This window comes from Balaenoptera physalus (genome assembly GCF_965194825.1).
Source record: "Balaenoptera physalus genome assembly, chromosome: 20".
In the NCBI taxonomy this organism is placed as follows: Eukaryota; Metazoa; Chordata; class Mammalia; order Artiodactyla; family Balaenopteridae; genus Balaenoptera; species Balaenoptera physalus.
In genome coordinates, this window is record NC_138901.1 from 43942130 (window position 1) to 43963465 (window position 21336).

Below are 21336 nucleotides of genomic sequence, written 5' to 3' on the forward strand. Positions count from 1 at the left end.
CCAGGTTTATCCTGCAGCTTCAAATGCACCCTGTACTCTGCTGTGTACTCCAGAGACTGTGTACCCTAGTCTGAGAAGGACCAAAGTTAAGTGAGACTGAACTATATTCTGGAAAATGACAATAACAAAAAAACTGGAGGAATCACAGGACAGTGGCAAAGTGCGTATAAACTTTAAACTTTTGAAGAAATCTGGGTTCAAAATCCTGACTCTGAGTCTTACTTGCTATGCAACCTTCAGTTTTTTGTAAAATGGGACCCAATACCAATTACCTTGCAGACTTATTTTGAGGATTAGGAATTATAAAAGTTCTACCACAGAGACTGGCACAGAAATAGGCACTCAGTATTTGGTAATTATTCCCAACACTGCCTGAGGCCAGTCTTCACTAAATCTATGCATTGATAAAAAGACAGTGGTTACAAAAGCCACTGAAGAATTTATCAGACAAAATTAGGCTACAATTTACAAAACTGTCTTCACAAGACTACCAACTCTAAAACTTAAGCTCTTAAATCACAGCAAATCTTTTCCAGAGGGAGAGATATGAAGATGCAAAACTAGTATGTACAATGGATTTCCCATGGGCTAAAAAAACCTCAAAATCATTACTACAATAGTTCATGAGTTGAAATATCTGAAAGGTAAAAACCTGTAAGAAACAGGGTAGGAGGTTCTGAAAAACATACACTGGAGTCAGGAAAAGGCAGTTTCTCCTCTCTTCTACTCCATCCTAGCTGGGCACACTGAAGCACATTATCTCTGGCAGGAAACTCTTCGTCAGCACAGAGAAAGGACAATCTGGATAATGCTTCCTTTCTATTCTTGATGCACAATAGCACCATTTTTCTAAATAGAATAATGCACAGCACCTTGGATAAACAGAAGGCCGTAATTTAGCCAAGGCCTGACAGTCTGCTGACAGTCTGAAAGTAATGGCAACAAATAATTGAGATTCAATTATTACTCTAGCGATCCTCAGCCATGTCAGACTCATTAGCAGATGGTGTATCTTTATAACATGTATGCAAGATTTACATACTTGGGTGCCGGGTCACCTCTCACACTACACCAAACCAGAAGGATCTGCACCACCGTCAGAAATGTCACACTACCCAAGATGAGCAGTTTCTTAGATTTGGTAGCAGGGGCATAAAAAGACACCTATACTGCTTCTAAAACAAAGAAACAAAAACCCCAATAACATCTAAATAGTATACTATCTTGCTCTATACATAGATCAAAGTTTCATTACCTGAATTCATTCCACATCAAGGTGACAGTTAAGTTTACACTAACAGAAGGAGGAAACTATCTACGTTTAGGCAAAAGAGAATACGCTAAAGGGCAAGCAAAAACTAAGGAGGAAAGTGAAGAGTATGTAGGAAATCCATTTTGATTTGAGTTTTGTGATGAAGAAGTATCATTTCAAAAAATCTGAAGCTCTGCCTACATCAATGATTTTCAAAGGCACCTGTCTCCAAAAACAAACAAACAAAAAACCAAACAACAACGAAAACACCATCTAAAAGTCACCTGGGAATGGTGTGCACGTGTGTGTGTGTTTTTTACATCACAGCAATATACCTACCTCACTCTCTTTGGTTTAAGAATCACAGCTGTTATATATGAGTCACGATTATTGATGGAAGAAGGCTGGAGCCTTCAGGTAGCTTGTGACAAATAATAATAATGAATAAATAAATTGATAAGTATTTCCTGAATGATAGTTCTAGAAAAGTCACAATTCACTAAATCTCAAAATTTCACAAGTGCAATGATGAAAGAGAGCAAACAAGATCTAAAGGGAGGGTCACCAGGATGTGAAAATGGAAGAGTAATACTATCCTCTAGTGAATATCAAGTTTTAAAACAGAGGAACAGAAAATGGGTAGATAATCCAAAATACAAGACAATTTTCAGTCTCCAATTATGGAACATGAGCAAGGGTGAGAAGAACCCTGGGAATGAGCAACTAAATCTAAATCGGTCAAATTCAACTCCTGGCCAGTTTCTGGTAGGCTGGATCACCTAACAGCAAATCACAACAGGAAAATGTCCTGGGGTCAGGGGGTGAGGGTGTGGAGGGGCAGGAGGCAGAACAAAGGTAAAGTCAGAGAGGTCTGTTTTGTAGGAGGTGCCAGCGGCTCACCAAAATATAATTCTTCTGTGGTAATCACTGCCTTGGCTTAAAGATCAATTTTTTAACATCTCTACCTAACTTCATCTGGAGCTTCATTTGGCTCAATGTTCTCAATCTTGGCTGCAAAATTAAAATAACTTCGATTTTTTTAAAAAAATACCAATGTCTAAGGTCCTGTCTCCCAGAAATTCTGTTTAATTGCTCTAGGGTTGGGTCCAAACGCTGACAATATATATTTTTAAATACCAATTATGCAGCTAGAGTTGAGAACCACAAAGCTTGAAATAAAAGGTTAGTAGCTGCCACGCTTCATTAGCAGCACACCACTGACCTCTATGGGTAAGGTTCTGTTAGAAACCAGTGACCCAAATGTAAAACAGATAGCTAGTGGGAAGCAGCCGCATAGCACAGGGAGAGCATAGCACAGGGAGATCAGCTCGGTGATTTGTGACCACCTAGAGGGGTGGGATAGGGAGGGTGGGAGGGAGGGAGACGCAAGAGGGAAAAGATATGGGAACATATGTATATGTATAACTGATTCACTTTGTTATAAAGCAGAAACTAACACACCGTTGTAAAGCAATTATACTCCAATAAAGATGTTAAAAAAAAAAAAAAAAGGCACCAAAAACGCTGCTGATAGCCGTTCTGAGATGAACACCCACGTAACCTGAGTGCTGCCTGCCAGACAATCACATAACTCTAATCCAGGCCATATTTTAAATGGGGACCTGGGTCAAATTCTACCACACCCAGCAATATTCTTCTTCCTAGACAGTGAAAGACAGACCTTTAACAAAATAATTTCAAGAGTTTCTTGCCCTCTCTCAATCTGAGGCAGAGTAGGAGCCCTCTTTCCAGGAGTGTGTTTACTACTGAAGTCAAGAGAAAAAGGCATCTGGGTTTACCAACAGCTATTCAAACACTAAAGTGAAGTGGTTCACAGTGATCACAGATATTCTATGTCTTTACTATGCAAAATGTGGTCCACAGACCTGGGTGTTCGTTAGAAACGCAGACTCCTAGGTCTCACCCCAGAGCAACAAGAATCTGTCTTGTACAAGATCTCCAGTTGATTTATGTACACATTAGCTTGAGAAGCACTGCTGTAAGGCAACAATTCATTCAAGAAACAGCACTATCTGTATAGACTAAGTAAAAACTTTGAGAACTATTTTCCTCTTTAAATTAGATAATTTACGTAAGAATAATAAAAGCATTTTAAAAATGGCATAGACTACTGCTGCCACAGAAACTAGTCTTCCACACAGCCAGATTTAGGCCTCTTCCTTGTGATGTTCTCTTAATAGGAATCTTGGTTCTTTGAGTGATATATATTTAACTACATACAGATCCAAAGCAAAAAGAAGGGCTTTTACTCCTCATTTTGATTTCTGGGACATATTTATATCACAGAATAAGCTGAAGAAACCTGCATGTAAACACTTTCTGGGGCTATAGCACCAATTATACCATTTTAAATCCCAAAGTCAGAATAAGTTAAAATTTAGAGTTACACAGGAACGTTACTGGGCCTACCTAGCAAAGGCTGTATAATATTTAGAAATCCAATTATAAAAACAATTTATTCTCCACCCCAAAGAGAATATCCTTTGCAAAAAAAGAAAATGAAAAAAGGCCCATGTGTAACTTGGGATACTACAATCTGAGAAAGTTCTAATTGTTTTTCTATCTGATGTAAGCTTGCCAGAATTCTGACACATGACTGGATTAGCTGTGTAAAATATAAGGAGAAAACTCACTAGTGTTAAGGGCCAGGAAGAGCTGATACAAAGCCAAATGGAAATAACATGTTTCTTTCCCTTCCATGCTAAAGTGGGTTAAGAAACAAGAGGACAGAATCCTGGGCCAGGCAACATCAAAATATACAGCCTCTTTCTCCCCTCCATCCTTCAAACTTAATTTCTTTGTCTTCTTAGGTTCAGCGAGTCCACTATGTTGTAAACCACTAGGGAAATAAGCAGGGTTGTTAAGGCATAACCGTGAGGAGGATGTAACATTTAACTTGTAGCTCATGTGTCAACAGAATAGGATGAGCTATTTCAATGTTTATAAGGGATTTCTGAGAGTCTCCATGAATATTTCAATATTCATTTGTCAGTCTCCTGAGTCTATAAAGGAGCTTATACAGCAACGCAGGATATCACACGAGGAAGCTATTCAGTCAACTCTATTCATTAGAGATATGAAAATGAAAAGCAAATGCTTTTATTCCCAAGGAAGACAAAAGCAGTGCTCATTTGTGTCACCATTAGCTAGAGTCCAGAGCTCGGTCAGTGTATAGACTCTGGAAGCAGTGACTTCCATTAGTAAAACGCATCACCCACAAAGATATGACGGTAACCCTATCTCCTTAGGCTCTCTGTCAGCCAAAAGTAAATGTACCTGTACCAGCTGGCATAAATCCCCAACATAATACTGCTCATAAAGTAGAAGAGAAAATGCCAATGTATGAAGCAGAAAGTAAGGTCGTTTTGTTTATGTAATCTCTGAGAATATATATTTTTGTATCTATGGCATTGCCTTCCAATTTCTGATGCTGGGAAATAAATCAGTTTGTTGGGCATACTTATAGTCATCAGGTTGATGAACAACTTATTTTCAAGTGTTCAGCTAAAAAAGCTCCTCTAATTACACCACAGTTAAGCATCTAATTTGCAGGGAGCCGTGTGATGAGACCTGTTATTTTTCTGGCCTTCTCTACACAGATGGAAGGTCATCCTTAATATTTCTCATTTATCTTTTACAGCAACAGTAACTAATTGGCTTCCACTGGTGGCACATATTCAGATACTCTGGACATTGGAGCCTTTTAGTATTAGAATCCTGGAAGCTAATTAAATTGGAAGTATGACAGGGTGGAGTGGGGGGGTGTGGATGGAAAAGGGGAAAAAAGAACCAATCAAGAAGTACTTCTCAACTATAAGAAAGATACATTGTTTAAAAAAACACAAATGGCTCAAATGAACCTTTTGGAATTAGACAAGGCATAAGCCAATAAAATACAAAAAAGGCAAAAGTTTGAAAGTCTCAAAATAGGATGATCACTATGAGGTCATCTGAATGATGTTCAGGTCAAAAGGGGAATTACAGGGGCTATCCAGAGTTAAGCAGCAAGAGCAATAATAAGCTCTGGAAAGGTGACTAGGTTGGTTAAACATCAAAAGTTCTATTCAGAGGCAGGACAACAAAATAATCCTGTACACTTGTAGACATATCCCATACCAATGATGAACAGTATCAATTAAATCTCTAGAAAAAATAATCCTGTCCTTTATCAAAGGACATTGCTCTGCTCGTCAAGGAAAGGTCTAGTTCTAAAAAGCGGAATAATTTAAAGTTTTTCAGCATATCAAGAATTAAAAATAACCCCAGAAATTTAAAAATAAAAAATTTAAAATAACCAAAAGGAAGAAGAAAGATGCTTACCAGACTATCTAGTCCTCCTCCCAAGAGATCCACTGCTCCCATCTGCATGGAGGATACCTGTGGCACATTGACTGGGGGACCAAGGTCAAGGTTTAAAAGATCCCCCAGAAGGTCACCTTGAGAGGGGATAACCTGAGGCTGTTCCAGGTTGGTGGCAGTGGTGGTGCCAACAGGGCTGTCACCCGCATCAGTGCTGCAAGTCACACACAGAAAGAGGGGAAAAGAGAAAAGTCAGTTTCACCTGGGACATAGTAACAAGGCAATGGGTGATGGTCAGATATACAAAAACGGGAGGGGGAAAAAACTCTTATACTACATAACTTCATCAGTCAATCAATTTTAATTGAGCACCTACTCTATAATGGAGCACTGTAATGAGAACTCTGGGGAAATATATCTTTTTTTTCTTTTAAAAAAAGGAAATATATTTCCTGTCCTCAAATAACTTACACTCAAACAAACAAACAAAAAACCAGCATTCACAAAACAAGTGAAAAGCACACTCACTGTGTAAAAGCAGAAATGACTATTGTGTGTCTGCACACTGAAAGGATACAGATGAGAAGCAAAACAGAACCAGGTGGGGCTGATCCCAAAAGCTTCTGAGAATGGTTTTATGGCTAGATTTTCAAAAACAGCATAGTTATGAGGAACTACCAGGGAGAGACCTTCAGAAAAAGAAAGGATAGCTTGTGCAAAGGCACAGAAATGAACAATTTGACCTCAGGGGTGGTGAAAAAATTATACTGGCAGGAGCAGACACTGTAATTGGTAAGATTTGGGGGAAGTGAAGATGAGGGAAATACAACTCTGAAAACAGGTCTGGAGAGTTAATTTTTATATGATAGGCAATGCAGAATCACTTTTATTTGTTGAACAAAGAACTAAAATTAACATTTAGAGGAACATTACCCAAGCAGCTGTGTGTATAATGGACTGAAGCTGGGAGAATGGACATGAAGATGAGCTAAGAGTGACCTAAACCGCTACTGCCATCACACTGTAAAAATAAAAACGAAGTGGTGAGTTCCAAGAGATGTTAAATGGACTAGGCAGGGGGAAATGATCTTAATAGATGGTGCTGGGTCAACTGAGTAGCTGCGTGGGACAAAAATGAGCCTTGACTCCTACACCTCACAACATAAATAAAAATTATAGATAAATCAGACATAAATGTGAAGGGGAAAACCAAGAGGATTTCTACGACCTTGGAGAAGACAAAAGTTTCTACAAAAAGCTCTAACCATAAAAGAAAAAAAGTGATGAACTGGACTTCATTAAAATTAAGAACATTTCTTCTTCAAATGACACCATTAAGAGAGAGTGAGAAAAGGTATTCTCCACAGACTGGGAGAAGTTTGCAAAATATCCATCTGACAAAAGACCTGTATCCAAATTATATATAATTCCTACAAATCATTCGATCATTACACATAGAATTCCTACAAAGATGATAACTCATTATAAAATAAGGAAAAGATCAGGCATGACACAAAAGAGGATATACTAGCAGTCTATAAACATGAAAAGGTACTTGCATCTTTACTCATCAGGAAAATGCAAATTAAACCTATGAGACACCACTACAAATCAACCAGAATGGCTAAAATTAAAATGACTGACAATACCAAGTGCTGCTAAGGATGTGGATCACCTAGAACTCTCATATATTTCTGGAAGGAGTGTGCACTGGTACAATCACTTGGGAAAACTGGCAGTATCTCCTATAGCTAAATATTCATCTATTCTATAACCCAGCAATTCCACTAAGTGTACACACAAGAGAAATGAGTATATAGGTCTACCAACAGAAATATATAGGAATATTCATAGCAGCTTTCTCCATAAGAGCCCCAAACTGGAAACAACCCAAAGATACATCAACAGCAGATATAAATAAATTGTGGCATATGCAGGCAATGGGATACTATGCACTAATAAATAGGAACACACAACTGATAACACGGCATTAGAGTAGTCTCAGATATTATACTGTGCAAAAAAGCTAGACACAGAAGAGCAAATGCTGTATGGTTCCATTTACATGATGTTCAAGAAGAGGCAAAACTAATCTACAGTGATAGAAATCAAAACGGTGGTTATCTCTGGAGGGTGGATATAACAGCAAAATGGCATGAGGAGTCTTCTGGGGTGCTGGAAATATCCTGTATCTGATCAGAGTGGCGGTTATATGTGTGTATGCACACATAAAAATCTATTGAGCTATACACTAAAGATTAGTGCACTAATACTAAGATTATTATAAATGACATATTAATTTAAAAAGTGAAAAAAAAACAAAGAAAATTTCAGGTTCAGATGGCTTCACTGTGTGAATTCTTCCAAACATTTAAGCAAAAAGTAAAACCAATCTTAGATAAACTTTAAAGTAGAATAGAGAATGACAATTGAAAAAATCTGAAGTAGTTCAGTTTTATTGAATGTTAAGGAATTACCCCTAATTTTGGCTTGATAATATATTGTGATTTTTTTTAAAGTCCTTATCTTTGAGAGATACCAAGTAAAGTACTTATTGGTGAAGTGATATGAGGTCTGGAATTTAATTTAAAATACTCCAGCTCCCTCAAAAAAAAAAATTTGTGGGGGTGATAAATGAAACAAGATTGGCAAAATACTGATGACTGTTGAAGCTGAGTGATGAGTACACGTGTTTGTTATACCATTCTATCTTCTATGTTTCCTAAGATTTATATAATTTTTTAAAAACTAAAAAACCACTATAAAAATTCCATTAATAAACAAATGCTTTCTTAAAAAATGAAAACCCTAGGTAGGTTCTGACAACGCTTGAACAAAGAAGAATGAAGAATCAAACTCAGAAAAAACAAAAACGAAGAAGCGAAAGACTAGTGATGCTCCTTTTAAGAGGAACCTGGAGGGATGATGGGGAAAATAATATGCTGCTTTCAATTCTGTTAAGTTTCAAGTGAGAAAAACAAGTAGGGAAGTCCAACAGACAGCTAAGGAAAAGGGACTGGCAGTCAGAGTTACAGAAGTAAACTTGGGAAGAAATTCACACACACACCTCAGGTGAAATGAGCAGAGTAACACCAGGGTGCTGTGGTAAGAGCAGGGCGTCTAGAATAAGACGACTAGGACCAAGCGCTGGCTCCACTAATTACCACTTGCATGCATCCCTTGGGCAAGTGACAACCTCTCTGAGACAAAGCTTCCTCACCAATAAAATTAACAAAACAAAATTAACAGAATATATCAGTGGTAACTGTGCTTAGAAGATAAACCGCCTAAGGGAATACACAGAGAAGGTTCAGAAGGAGCCTTGTGATACAACCAGAGAAGAGAAGGAACACAAAACTGCAAAGATTAAAGAGAGAAAAACAATCTAAAAAAAAGAGGACTTAGGAGGAAAAAGTGTCAAGGAAGCCAAAAGGAGACGTATCTAGATTGGGGAGAGGGTGGGTACAACTAAAGCCAAAAATTAATAAGGAAGTCAAAAGGGGAAACAATTTCATATACACCTAGCAAGAAATATATGAAATCTCCATAAAGGGTATCCTCTGCCCATGAAATTCTATCATCTCTCAACATGTACCGTTTGGGAAATGTGACAAAACACATGGATTTATCAGCACCTTTAAATAGAAGGCAGAATAGGCACATATTTTCCTCCACTCTAATAGACAGGTAAGAGTATTATGAGAAGACAAAAGTGAGTTAGATGAAAAGAAGTAAATGATCTTACAGCTTCTACAAATTAAGAACATGATAAATCATTATTATGTATTTTTTCTAAACGGAAGACACAAGAAAACTAACATGAAAATCTTTCCCCATTGTGAAGGCATGGGAAATAACTGCATAAAACTGTCATCAAAGCAGTATTTTTAAAAGGTGAGATATTTCCAAGTTAGACAACTATTTACCATCTCACGCCCACAGAGCAGCTGACAAGTATAGTAAGCAATACTCAACTAAAAAGCACTTTTCCCTTTCCCAAGTGATTTTAAAAGACCTCATGAAGTAAGCATTTTTAAGCCTCTAAGGTTTTATGGTGCAAATGTATTTCATGTCAGAGGCATATCACTTATTACCCTTAGGACGCAGAAGAAAGCTAGGTGATGTCAGTACTCTTACAGACATGCCATTGCGGCAACATACCCATATTTATTTCAAAGGGGATTTTTCTGCACTTGTGTTTCTTTTTTAAAAACAAAAAACAAGCACAAATGGACAAAAAGGTCATCCAAAAAGGAACCACATAAGGAATTGTGAAGGTAACAAATTGAAGGCTATTAATCTGATAAAGACTTTACGTAAGAGACTGTGCTTCTTTTTACATAGTTCAAATATTGGTTCTCTCTTTGTGTTCTAGGAAGAGTTGTTTTTGTTTGTTGATTTGTTTCACTTTCCCCATCCCATTTGAGGGTCAAAGTTATCAGGAGAAAGGTAATTTAAATGGCAAACAACAGAAAGTCCGTATCTATTTATCAAAACTTGAAGCACAGACTGGGAGATGTACTTAGAAGTTAAATGGTCATATCTAGCAAATGTTAAATATGCTTGCCTACGAGGTCAAACACGCTGTAATGAGGCCTGATTCTCATGAAACCACAAGTTTCCTTTGGGTGAAAATCACAGCACTGCCCTAAAACCAAAGATTCAACTCAAGGGCTAATGAAAGAATTAATAATCATTTTCTTGGGCACTGCCCTTTTCTTTTTGTTTATCTGTGCCCATAGTCTGTTAAAACAGAGCTACAATATTATAAACGTTGACTACACTAATTTGTAAAGCAATAAATCCTACACTCTGGCTATTCATGAACCACTTAAACAGCAATATATATTAGACAATATGAGACACTCATAAACGGTGGAAGTGCAGATACTCTGAACACTCAGAGATAAATTCTACTTAGATTTGAGGTTTATTATAATTAATGAAGGAAGGAGATTCTGAAAAGATTCCAAGATACCCATTATAAGAGTTTATTAGAGTACTGCTCCTCCCAAATTAAAATTTTAAGGTTATCTATAAAGCAAGAGTTCCATGTTACCTGACAGTCTGTTCATAATAGCATTTCCTTACTGATATGGAGCAATTTATTCTGGTAAAAAAGGTACAGGCAACTGAACAACTATGTCTACACAGAATCTAGGCTGCTCTTATAAAACAATCCTGCAAACATTATTTCATTAACAGCTAGCTTTACAGCATAAGAGAAGCAGTATCTGCTAACTTCATCCATAAGCTTGAACCAAAGTTACAGTAAAGGACAAAAATAGCTAAATGTATACATGGGCGGACCTCATTTTATTGAACTTTGCAGATATTGCAGTCTTTACAAATTCAAAGTTTGTGGCAACCCTGCATTGTCAGATGATGATAAGTATTTTTTAGCAATACAGTATTTTTAAATTAAGGTATGTAGACTTTTTTTTTAGACATAATACTATTGCACATTTAATAGACTACAGTATAGTACAGACATAACTTTTATATGCACTGAAAAAATAACAACAAAAAAATCCATGACACTTCATCGCAGTGGTCTGGAACTGAAGGGCACTATCTCTGTGGTATGCCTGTACAGGCTTTTTACCAAGTTTTCAACTCTGGGAAATTTTCTAGCCTCATCTTTCTGGAGACTTAAGCAACTTTCAAACTTTATCCATTTAGAAAATCTTCACCACAATTTTCTAAAGGCATAACCTTACCTACCCTGAGATTAGAACACAGAGGGGCCTTTTAATCCATTGTTTGTGTGTGGTCACTAGTATTCAGATGAAGCCTCCAGGGCAGTAGAGTAGGTTTGCCAAATGCATAGCAAATTTTTCTAGGCTATAAAAGCTTGAGGAAGACCAACTTCGTCTAAACAGAGAATCACTTCTCACTCAAACCTAGTTTACCTGCTTACCTCCCATGATGTATTGGCAAGTGTTTGCGATGGATTCCATGACTTCCTTCCACAAAAGCATTGGGCGGCTTATGGTATACTGAGGCCAAAGAACCAATGTGGCAGATGAGCTCATCCAACAGAGTTGGCTCAATAAGATCTGTCTCCTCAGAGATCAGTGGCTTCTCAGACAAGACTACTTCTTTGGCTGTGACAGGATCAGTTGAGAGAAGGCGCCAATAAATATAGCCTCGGTCTCGAAGGTCAGGATTATCAGAATCCTAATGAAAAGGCAATAGCAAGAAGGTTTAAATGTAACCTTTCTCCATACAGAAAGCCAAACTGCTGGATTTATTATCAAGGCAATGCTGAAGTGATTTACGTAGAGTTGGCCGTTAAGAAGATATTTAGACTCCATATATATTGTTAATATAGTCATAATTCTGTAATCTCTAATGGGTCAAAGAATTTAAATATAAATTGAAGTGGGTTAGTTCTAAGACTCAAATTCAAAATGAAGTTGGGAAAAGGAAAATAAAGTTTAAGCCAGTAAAAATCAACTGCTTATGATGGCCTCAGGACATAAAAATAATGTTTTTAACTGCTTTAATATTAGCAGGATTATTCATGAAACACATCTTATATATATTTCACCCATACCTTCTTTCTTCATTCAAATATTTATTAAGTATCTCCTATGGAGACACTGGCTAGGCCCTGGAAATAAAGAGACAACAACACAGTGTCTGACTTCAATGAGCTCAGCTCAGTGCCTGACTTCAATAAGCTAATTATTACAATATAGTATGAGAGGTACTATTACCTAAATAATAAAAAAAACTGTTAAAGAGAGCACATAACTAAGTGCTTCTAAAAGGGGTGACACTTGAATTTAGTGGTCTCGTTTTTTTTTTGTGGCTGTTTAAAAATAATTTTATACATGGTCATGGCTAAGAAAAATTTATTATCAATGACACATCACAATTTAGAAATGTATAATATAACAATAAGTCTCCCCCTATCATCCAACCCTACCCCACCTTAACTCCCCATCCCCAAAATAGCCATATTAACAGTGCACTATGTATCTTACCAGAGAGCTCCCACACATACATATATTTATTTTCTACAAAGCCAGTTTCATAGTATATATACTGCTCCTCAAGCTGCTTTCCATATTGGCACATACAGCTGCCATTTTCCACTGTATATGCAGTACTGCATCATTATTTACTAGTGTCCTACTGATGAACATTTAGACTGCTGCCTCTTTCTCCCTCCTTCCTACCATTTATTTTTGCAATCATTACAAAGTGGCAATAAATATCCTGGTATCCACCTCTCAGAATGTCTGTATAGTGGCATTCATTTATGCATGAATTGTTCCAGTGGTATCATGTTATTAAAGGCAACAATCAGTCCCATTTCAATTTCTGTATTTAAAACACATACAAAAATATTTTCTTTAAACTAGGCCAGGGTTTTTCCCATGAGTTTCTACATAAGCAGATGAACTGGTTTATAATTTAGCCATTTAAGGCGTGTATCATTCAGCTCAATACCGGAAGTGACCCTGATGGTTTTACATAGATTTTCTTAATCATGTATTATTTAATTTGCACTCAAAATGGAGTGCTGGTTAAAAACAAAAAAGCATAAAGAACACTGAGATACAAGCTAATACAGTATAAAAATGGTAAATTTTACCTCAAGATAATCTTTATCACATTCATAGGTTGCATTATTCTAATAGAAATGCACATATACATGTATTATTTATATCAAAATGTTTGTAGTATTTGAAATGCCAGGGTTAAAAAAAGGAAACAGTGATACTATCCAATTTAAATGAGTTTGTTTTGTTGCTTCTTGGGAGGGGGGCTAATTTGCTCCTGAGGAAGTGTTTATAAATAGCAGCCTGAAACCTCCTCACTTAGATTTTCATTCGGAAACAAAGCTTGAATATTATGAAACATAAACAAGTTGATTTTTTAAAAGAGCAGAATACAAGTTTCTCCAAGTATCATATCAGGAAAGCAATCCTCTGCCCAGCTTTTATTGATATTTAAATTAAAGTTAAATTTTAATCTGTATATTCAGTCCCCAAAGCATGTCATTTAAAATTTGTAGACTATGCTTTTTATTACACAATGAAAATGAACACTACACATCACTTAACTGGGAAAACTTAATTTGCCTTTATATAGTAGTAAAGTTGTTAAACATATTAAAATAAACTATATAATACAGCTTAATAATATACTTATCAAAATTATTTTTTTTTTACTTCAAATTATTTCTCTCATATAGCCGGTACATATATAACCAAATGGCCAAAAAAAAATTCCTGTGGGGATTCACAAAATATATACTTCTGTGAAAAAAGCTTGAGTCCCCCCACAAATTCAAAACACTGCAACAGGACAAACTTCTGGAGATAGAATCACTGGATCAAAGGGTATACGTACTGTAAATCTTAACAGACACTGACTTAAAAATTTAGTCCTATGAGAAATGAGAAAATGAGTGCAAATTTTCCAGGACTGGAAGTGAAGAGTGGGCAAGGATCTCCACTGTCCAAACTCAGTTATCCTGAGGGGTGACCTGTTAGGACTACTATCAGCTGGCTTTCACTGCCTCACTATTCACATGGAGACCACGATAAATCAGGCCCAGACAAGGCTAATGACAAGAAAATAGAAACTTTTTATGATTTTAAGGTGCCATTATGTGTTTGGTGACTCAGAAAATTTGGTTTCGGATCTACTGTACTGCTAGTCTGATAGGCCCCCGTAAGGATCTCGAGAAAATAGTGTATTTCCAAAAATTTGAGAGCTTCCAAAACAATTCTTACCAGGCAAGCTCTGAAACAGTAATTCTCAAACTATAATGTGCATCAACATTTTAACACACCAGGAAAGCCACTGAAAGTGAAGATTCCAGAGTTTCTGATTCATTATGTCAGAAGTGGGGCCCAGTAACTTTTATTTTTAACAAGCAGCACAGGTGATTTTGATGATGACGGTCTCTAGTTCACAGATGGAAAAACTAAGGTGAAGACTTCTTTTCCATGTACTAAAAAGAGTAATTACTAAAGTTTGGACACTTTTATGTGTATTCTTTACTAATTCCTCTAAAACTATCAAAGCGAAAAAGACAAATCTTTGAAATAAAGCCATGGATTCAAGGGTTGGTTTTCTTTTCCCCTAATAATATTTCTAATTATACCACCATTTTATTTAAAATTAGAAGCACAAAGATTTCACATATCCTTCACTGAATTCTCAGAATAAATACACAATAGGATTAAGTCTACTATAAAGACAGAACACTAGTATGACAGAGAAATTTGCCCAGTCACGTCCTGAACCAGTGGATGTAGCAGAAACAGAACCCCACCACCCAATTCAAATTAACATAACTCAGCAGATCATGCTGCCCTCAACTTAAATATTTATGGCTGGTAACATAAATATTAAATTAGGTTCTTATTTCACGAACTTCAGAAAAAAATTCCAGAGGAAAATTCCAGTGGAAAAGACTTATATAAATGTGCTTATTCTATTATGCTAATGCCTCAGATTTCATTAACTGGACAGAAAAGGCCAGTCTAGAGAAACTGTTTATTAATTATTTATAGCCAAATATGAAATAATCATCCACAATAATCTTAAAACCTCTAAGTTCACTTATTTATACTGGCTTATGCACAACAATGCTTCAGGCAGGGAAGACAGGGAATGCATATTCTCAAAAGTCATTCTTAACTTTCAGACTTGAGAAGCAGCATTAACAGAGTAGAAAAGGGCAAAGACTCTGGAGCCAGGCTACTTGGGTTTGAGTCCTAGTTCCATCCCATACTAACTGGGCCGGCCTCTCTATGTCTCAGTTTCCTCACCTATAAAATGGGAAGAGTAACAGTATTAACCCTTACTGAAAGCCTGGCACATAGTAAGCACTATACAGATGATTATTGTTACTAAGATTCTCTACTAGTCCTTGTACAGAAAATCTAGAATTAGGAACGTCTGATGGTTTATTTATACCCTGCCCTGTTCTAGAAAAGGATTTAGCAAAGCTTATAAAAATACATCTAAGGCTAGAGAACATAAATTAGAAGCAAAGGCAGAAAAATGCAAGCCACAATGACCCACACATTTTCTACAGGAGATCCTTAAATTTGATTCTAAGGTTTCAAACATCTGATATGAAAAACAAGTCTAGTCAGATAAGCCATTCAGAGGGGCAGTTAATTACACACTAATGCATAAGAGAATCCAAAACTGGTTAGGAATTTGTTTATGGGGTTTCATAAAGAAAAAAATATATAATGGAATAAATACTTTCATAACAGATCTAAAGAGGATAGTTTCTCATGACAACCCTTACTACAGGACGATATTAGTGTAATTCAGTAAAAACAATTCTAATAAGGGTCAAATACAATGCAGTCTAGATCCCCAGCTCTCTACTAATCTGGCTTGATTCAGTGGTAAATTTCAACATCTATAAGAACATAGGGAATCCTCCCTAAACACTTTATCTCAGGCAAATACTGTAATAAGTGAGTTTGAACTCTGACAAGAACCTAAAACACAGCTCTCCTATGCTGCCTGTTAAATACAGATACAGAGGCCTTAAGAGACAATGGAGATGAAGGCAGGGTTCAGAATCTGTGAATACAATGGAATCTACCAAAGACACTCACTTGATTATGAGGCTAGCCTTATCTATTCAGAAGTGAGTAGACAGGACTTCCCTGGTGGCACAGTGGTTAAGAATCCGCCTGCCAATGCAGGGGACACAGGTTTGAGCCCTGGTCTGGGAAGATCCCACACGTCGCAGAGCAACTAAGCCCATGTGCCACAACTACTGAAGCCCATGCGCCTAGAGCCCGTGCTCCGCAACAAGAGAAGCCACCACAATGAGAAGCCTGTGCACCACAACGAAGAATAGCCCTTGCTGCTTGCTGCAACTAGACAAAGCCCGCGTGCAGCAACTAAGACCCGATGCAGCCAAAAGTAAATAAATAAATAATTAAATTTAAAAAGTTAGTAGAGAAGGAGCAAAGCCAAGATTCTTTTTAGAAAACTGTTCTGACTCCATCTTAACAGAGATACAAATGGGTAATCAAGGGTCTAGACTAGGAAATCTAGAATGCTCAATATAGATAATATTAAATAACCATTGCCTTGATGGTTATGGAAATTGCTTTGCTTCAGGCAAAGGGAAGTTTTAGAAAAAACACTTCAAAGAGCTCTAACAAATAAATTTTAAAAGATGTAAAATTAATAATAGGACGGGTGTATCTATTTTCCAATGTGGATGAATGTCAAGTGGCCTCTCAGCAGTTAAGATGATTTTGACTATTCCACACATACATAAACACAGAATCTTCAGTTTGGCTGAGGCATGAATCTGTCACACAATGTAAGCCGAGACACTCTCTTACCTGCTGAGTGATTCTAGGTCACCACCCAGCACTCCCATCTCTACTTTTTCTCTTTCCTTCTTATTTTCTACTTCTTGTGGTAACTTTCATGGAGGGCCAAATATTGCTGATGCTTTGAAACGTGGCCGTCAGGGGAGAGTAAAAATTTGGGATACTTTAATAAACAGAAATCCCATGATTCTTGAAGAAAATGAGATTTCTGAGAAAGCTAAGAGACTGTATAAATATGTATTTATCTGTGTTTAGGGAGTTTTCTGAAGTGTTAGTACATAGGCCTCGTTAAAATCAAGTTTACTATATTACCATCTAGAATAAACACAAGACTTCTTTGAATCTGGTTAATTTATACAGAGCTCTTTCTTTCATACAAAGCAGAGAGGCTACAGGGCCTGTAGCAAAAGACAGAAATGAACTTCAAGGCCCTAAGATGAAGTCAAATACATGGCTAATTTAATGGCAATCACCCTACAGAGTCTGTAATAAGCACTACATAATTAAGAAGGGGCAATTTCTATTCAAAATGGCCCCCTGTAGATGACCTACTAAACACTAACGTGAAAATTAACGTCTAACCTAAACTACTTTGATTCAGAAGATGACCAATTTCTGCTCTTAGTGCCAAGACACGCCTCATCAGTGATGACAACCTCCCAGTCCACTTTTCATGGACAGATGGTGAGCCATGGCCTGCCCTTGACTCCACATACTCATATGGATGCTTCTTCACACTAACCATAATGGGGTCAAGTGAAGGTTTAGAGACTTGGGGAAATAGCACATTAAAAAAGTTCATTCAGGGCTTCCCTGGTGGCGCAGTGGTTGAGACTCTGCCTGCCAATGCAGGGGACACGGGTTCGAGCCCTGGTCTGGGAAGATCCCACATGCCGCAGAGCAAATGGGCCCGTGAGCCACACTACTGAGCCTGCGCGTCTGGAGCCTGTGCTCCGCAACAAGAGAGGCCGCGATAGTGAGGGGCCCGCGCACCACGATGAAGAGTGGCCCCCGCTTGCCGCAACTAGAGAAAAGCCCTCGCGCAGAAACGAAGACCCAACACAGCCAAAAATAAATAAATTTAATTAAAAAAAAAAAATAGTTCATTCATTATTTGTTGGAGAAATGGAGAAAACTGAGGTACAAGGGGTGGAGTGGGACACCTCAATTTTCTGTGAAGTGAATTTTCTGACATCCTTTAACTCAACTACTGTTGGTCAACTGCTTCTTAAAAGATAATCAAGCGACAATTCTCAGTAATGTTTACGTGTATCAGTAATCAGACAAGACAATTATCTTAATTTTTAGTTTCAGGTCTTCTTCACATTTGAGTTCATTGATTGAAAAACATCTGTACTTGAATCAAGTGTCAGAAAGTAGCCTTTGACTCTAGCAGTTTTCTTGGCTGTATTTTTTTTCAGAGTTGTATAGCATATTCTATAAACAATTTAATTATGTTGTCTGCTTTATAGTATTCCATTAAGTATTCAAATGCCTTATCTGCCTGTCAAACTTCTTTTCCTTAAAATGGATTCCTGGCATTTCTAAAATTAAATACTGTCAGAGGAAAGAAGAACTTTGCATTTATCATGTACCAAATGATGCGCTTTGACCACTTAACAGATGATGTATTGCCAACTATTCAAGGTTCACATTTGTGGTCTCAGTTTGGAACTGGGTTTCAAGAAGTGTACTAAGTGCACACCCCAACCGTACTAATTAATTACAGGATTTACCATATTTAGTCCTCCAATTGTGCTCATTATTGATATGAAATAAAGCTCTCCAGAGCAAAAAAAAAAAAAAGGAAAGATGACAGCTCAGAACTAGGTTAAAGAACTATAAAAGAGTTCAAATTTTGTTAATATACAACTATAAAGAGATGAAAGAGGAAAATGGTAAATTGAATATCTGAATCACATTCCATGTGTAAACACACATCGTAACTCTTGACAGCCTGCTAAAGCCAGCCTGTTCTCAAATTCAATTAAGAACATTACTGGATCATGATGGACTGACCATTATACTAGTTACATCAGAAAAAGTAATTACTTTGATTTCTGTGTATCTAGCTGGTTGCCACATTCCTGAAATCAGAACCCTCCCTAAAAGGACCAAAAATACTAAATAATTAAGGAAGCAGCATTAGCACTTTAAAATTACTTAACGAGAAAGGCAACTTGTCTAGAAGGTAGAACAGCACACGAGGTATTTATCAAAGCATTTACCATCTCTACAGGGTACTTTCATTTGAAAGCTGAAATTAAGTCCCCAGAAGGAGATACTGTGAGACTCAATGTCATTTTCACAAAGTCATGCCCTTCATTAACACTAAAGAGTCTAAGTTCAACTTTCATGAATTATCATTAAAACTGGAGTCAGTCAATTCATTTACAAGCCATACCACCAGTTCTAATTCAGTAGAATATGTAAAAGAGGCACTGTTTTTATTTTTTTAACAGAATCTAAAGACTGCACTCCTTCCGTTTAAAATCTCTGCAAATGAACCTTCTTGGGAGAAGTTTCACAATTTCCTAGAATTTAAAACAAGACAAATCAACTCCATGCTTTTTTCAGATTTCTTACCTGTGTTGCCAAACTCAAGACCTGCTGTACCAGCTCCTGCGTTTCTGATGGTTTCTTGAGAAACAGCTTCACTATGGCAGTAAGCAGAGTGAGCTGTACCTAAGCAAATGTAATTTAATAGGTAGTGAAAGGCATTTGCATTATTCCACACCATGAATTCCAAAGTGGTATTTTCCCAAATATGACTTACTATGAGGTCTTTCTGATTTTGATTAAGAAACAAAGGTTAAAACTCAGCCAATATCAACAATAGCAGTAAAAGGTTTTCATCAACTGAAAACTCACTAGCCTCCTATATCCAAATTGAACTTTTTGGCATCAAAAACTGCTGGTTTATTTCTGGCCCAGATAATCACCTGTATTTCTTAAAGTACATGCTAACATACTGATGGCAATAAAACTGGTTCCTGACCAAATTCTTTATTATTTACTTCCACCAAAAGCTACAACTTCTAGGGAATTAGGGAATCATTTATCATACTGAGGCAAGAGCCAAGACAGTAGAATTATGCCAGATCACAACCAATTAAGAGTGGCATGCTAGGGCTTCCCTGGTGGCGCAGTGGTTAAGAATCCGCCTGCCAATGCAGGGGACACGGGTTTGAGCCCTGGTCCAAGAAGATCCCACATGCCGTGGAGCAACTAAGCCCATGTGCCACAACTACTGAAGCCCGTGCGCCTAGAGCCTGTGCTCCACAACAAGAGAAGCCACCACAATGAGAAGCCCTCGCACTGCAATGAAGAGTGGCCCCCGCTCGCAGCAACTAGAGAAAGCCCGCGCACAGCAACAGAAGACCCAATGCAGCCAAAAATAGATAAATAAATAAATAAAACAAATCTATTAAAAAAAAAAAGAATAAAATTTTAAAAATAGTAATTAAAAAAAAAAAAAAAAAAAAAGAGTCACCTGCCGAACCATGAAACTACTGGCTGGTATATGTTCCTTGTAGGGCCTATTAAAATTACTATGATAGATTACACACATGAACAATTTGCAGTGAGTACAAATGCCGGGGAAAAAGGTTTAATAATTTATCTGCTTCTCTGGGCCTTTGACTCAAAGGTCTCTCAGTTTTGGTAGAAGACAGACAGAAGATGGGAAGGAGTCTAACCACCCACCCACAAAGAATCTTTTCAAACTGCACATGCCAGCCTTCACCCCAGACAAAAACCCCAGCTGCAACTGAGCCACAACCATTACTAACAGTAATGGGTAATCACCTTTAGGTGACAGAAAATTAAAAAGTAATAACTACTGCTCTAAGTCAGTAGTTGTCAAAGTGCGGTTCTGGACCAGCAGCAGCAATAGCAACACCACCCTCAACCTTGTAAGAAATGAACATGCTTAGGCCCATCTCAGACCTACTGACTCAGAAACTCTAGGGGTGGGGCCCAGCAACCTGTCCTTTAACACAGGTTAAACACCAGTGCTTAGGTGCTTCTAAAGCTCATTAAAGTTTGAGAACCATTGTCTAAATTAGGCAGGCTTGTTCCAACAGAAGTTAGCACAACTGAAAAAGGTCACCCCTTTTGGGAGAAAAATGAACATACTATATGTGTATATAAATTCGCACACACGAAACTGCCTAACCTTTACCTTTCCTGAAATCGTCCCCAAAACATCCAATACATAGATATAGATGGGAACTTACCTGGGTGCTTTCATCATGAAAACCTTCCAGGAAGCTCTCTAGTAACTCATCTGCATTGTCAATTCTTTCGGCATATTCTCCCACAATCCAAATCATAGCTGCTCGAGCATCTGGCTCATCCAGTGAGTCTAAGTTCTCACACAAAGTGGCAATGATACTTTCATATCTGATAAAACAAAATGGA

The 21336-nt window shown here is 37.4% G+C and overlaps 1 protein-coding gene across 4 annotated transcripts in view; it reads right to left on the reverse strand.

Annotated features, from left to right (window-relative positions):
* The window catches only part of AP2B1 (adaptor related protein complex 2 subunit beta 1), a 118107-nt gene that overhangs the window by 50921 nt on the left and 45850 nt on the right, over nt 1–21336 (reverse strand). For all 4 annotated transcript variants that reach the window (XM_082439964.1, XM_082439966.1, XM_082439963.1 and 1 more), the window contains exons 11-14: nt 21153–21318; nt 19501–19599; nt 11493–11752; nt 5594–5786 (exon numbers count right to left, since the gene is read on the reverse strand). In XM_082439964.1, coding sequence (XP_082296090.1) covers nt 5594–5786; nt 11493–11752; nt 19501–19599; nt 21153–21318 — 718 coding nt within the window. The remainder of the gene's footprint in view (nt 1–5593; nt 5787–11492; nt 11753–19500; nt 19600–21152; nt 21319–21336) is intronic.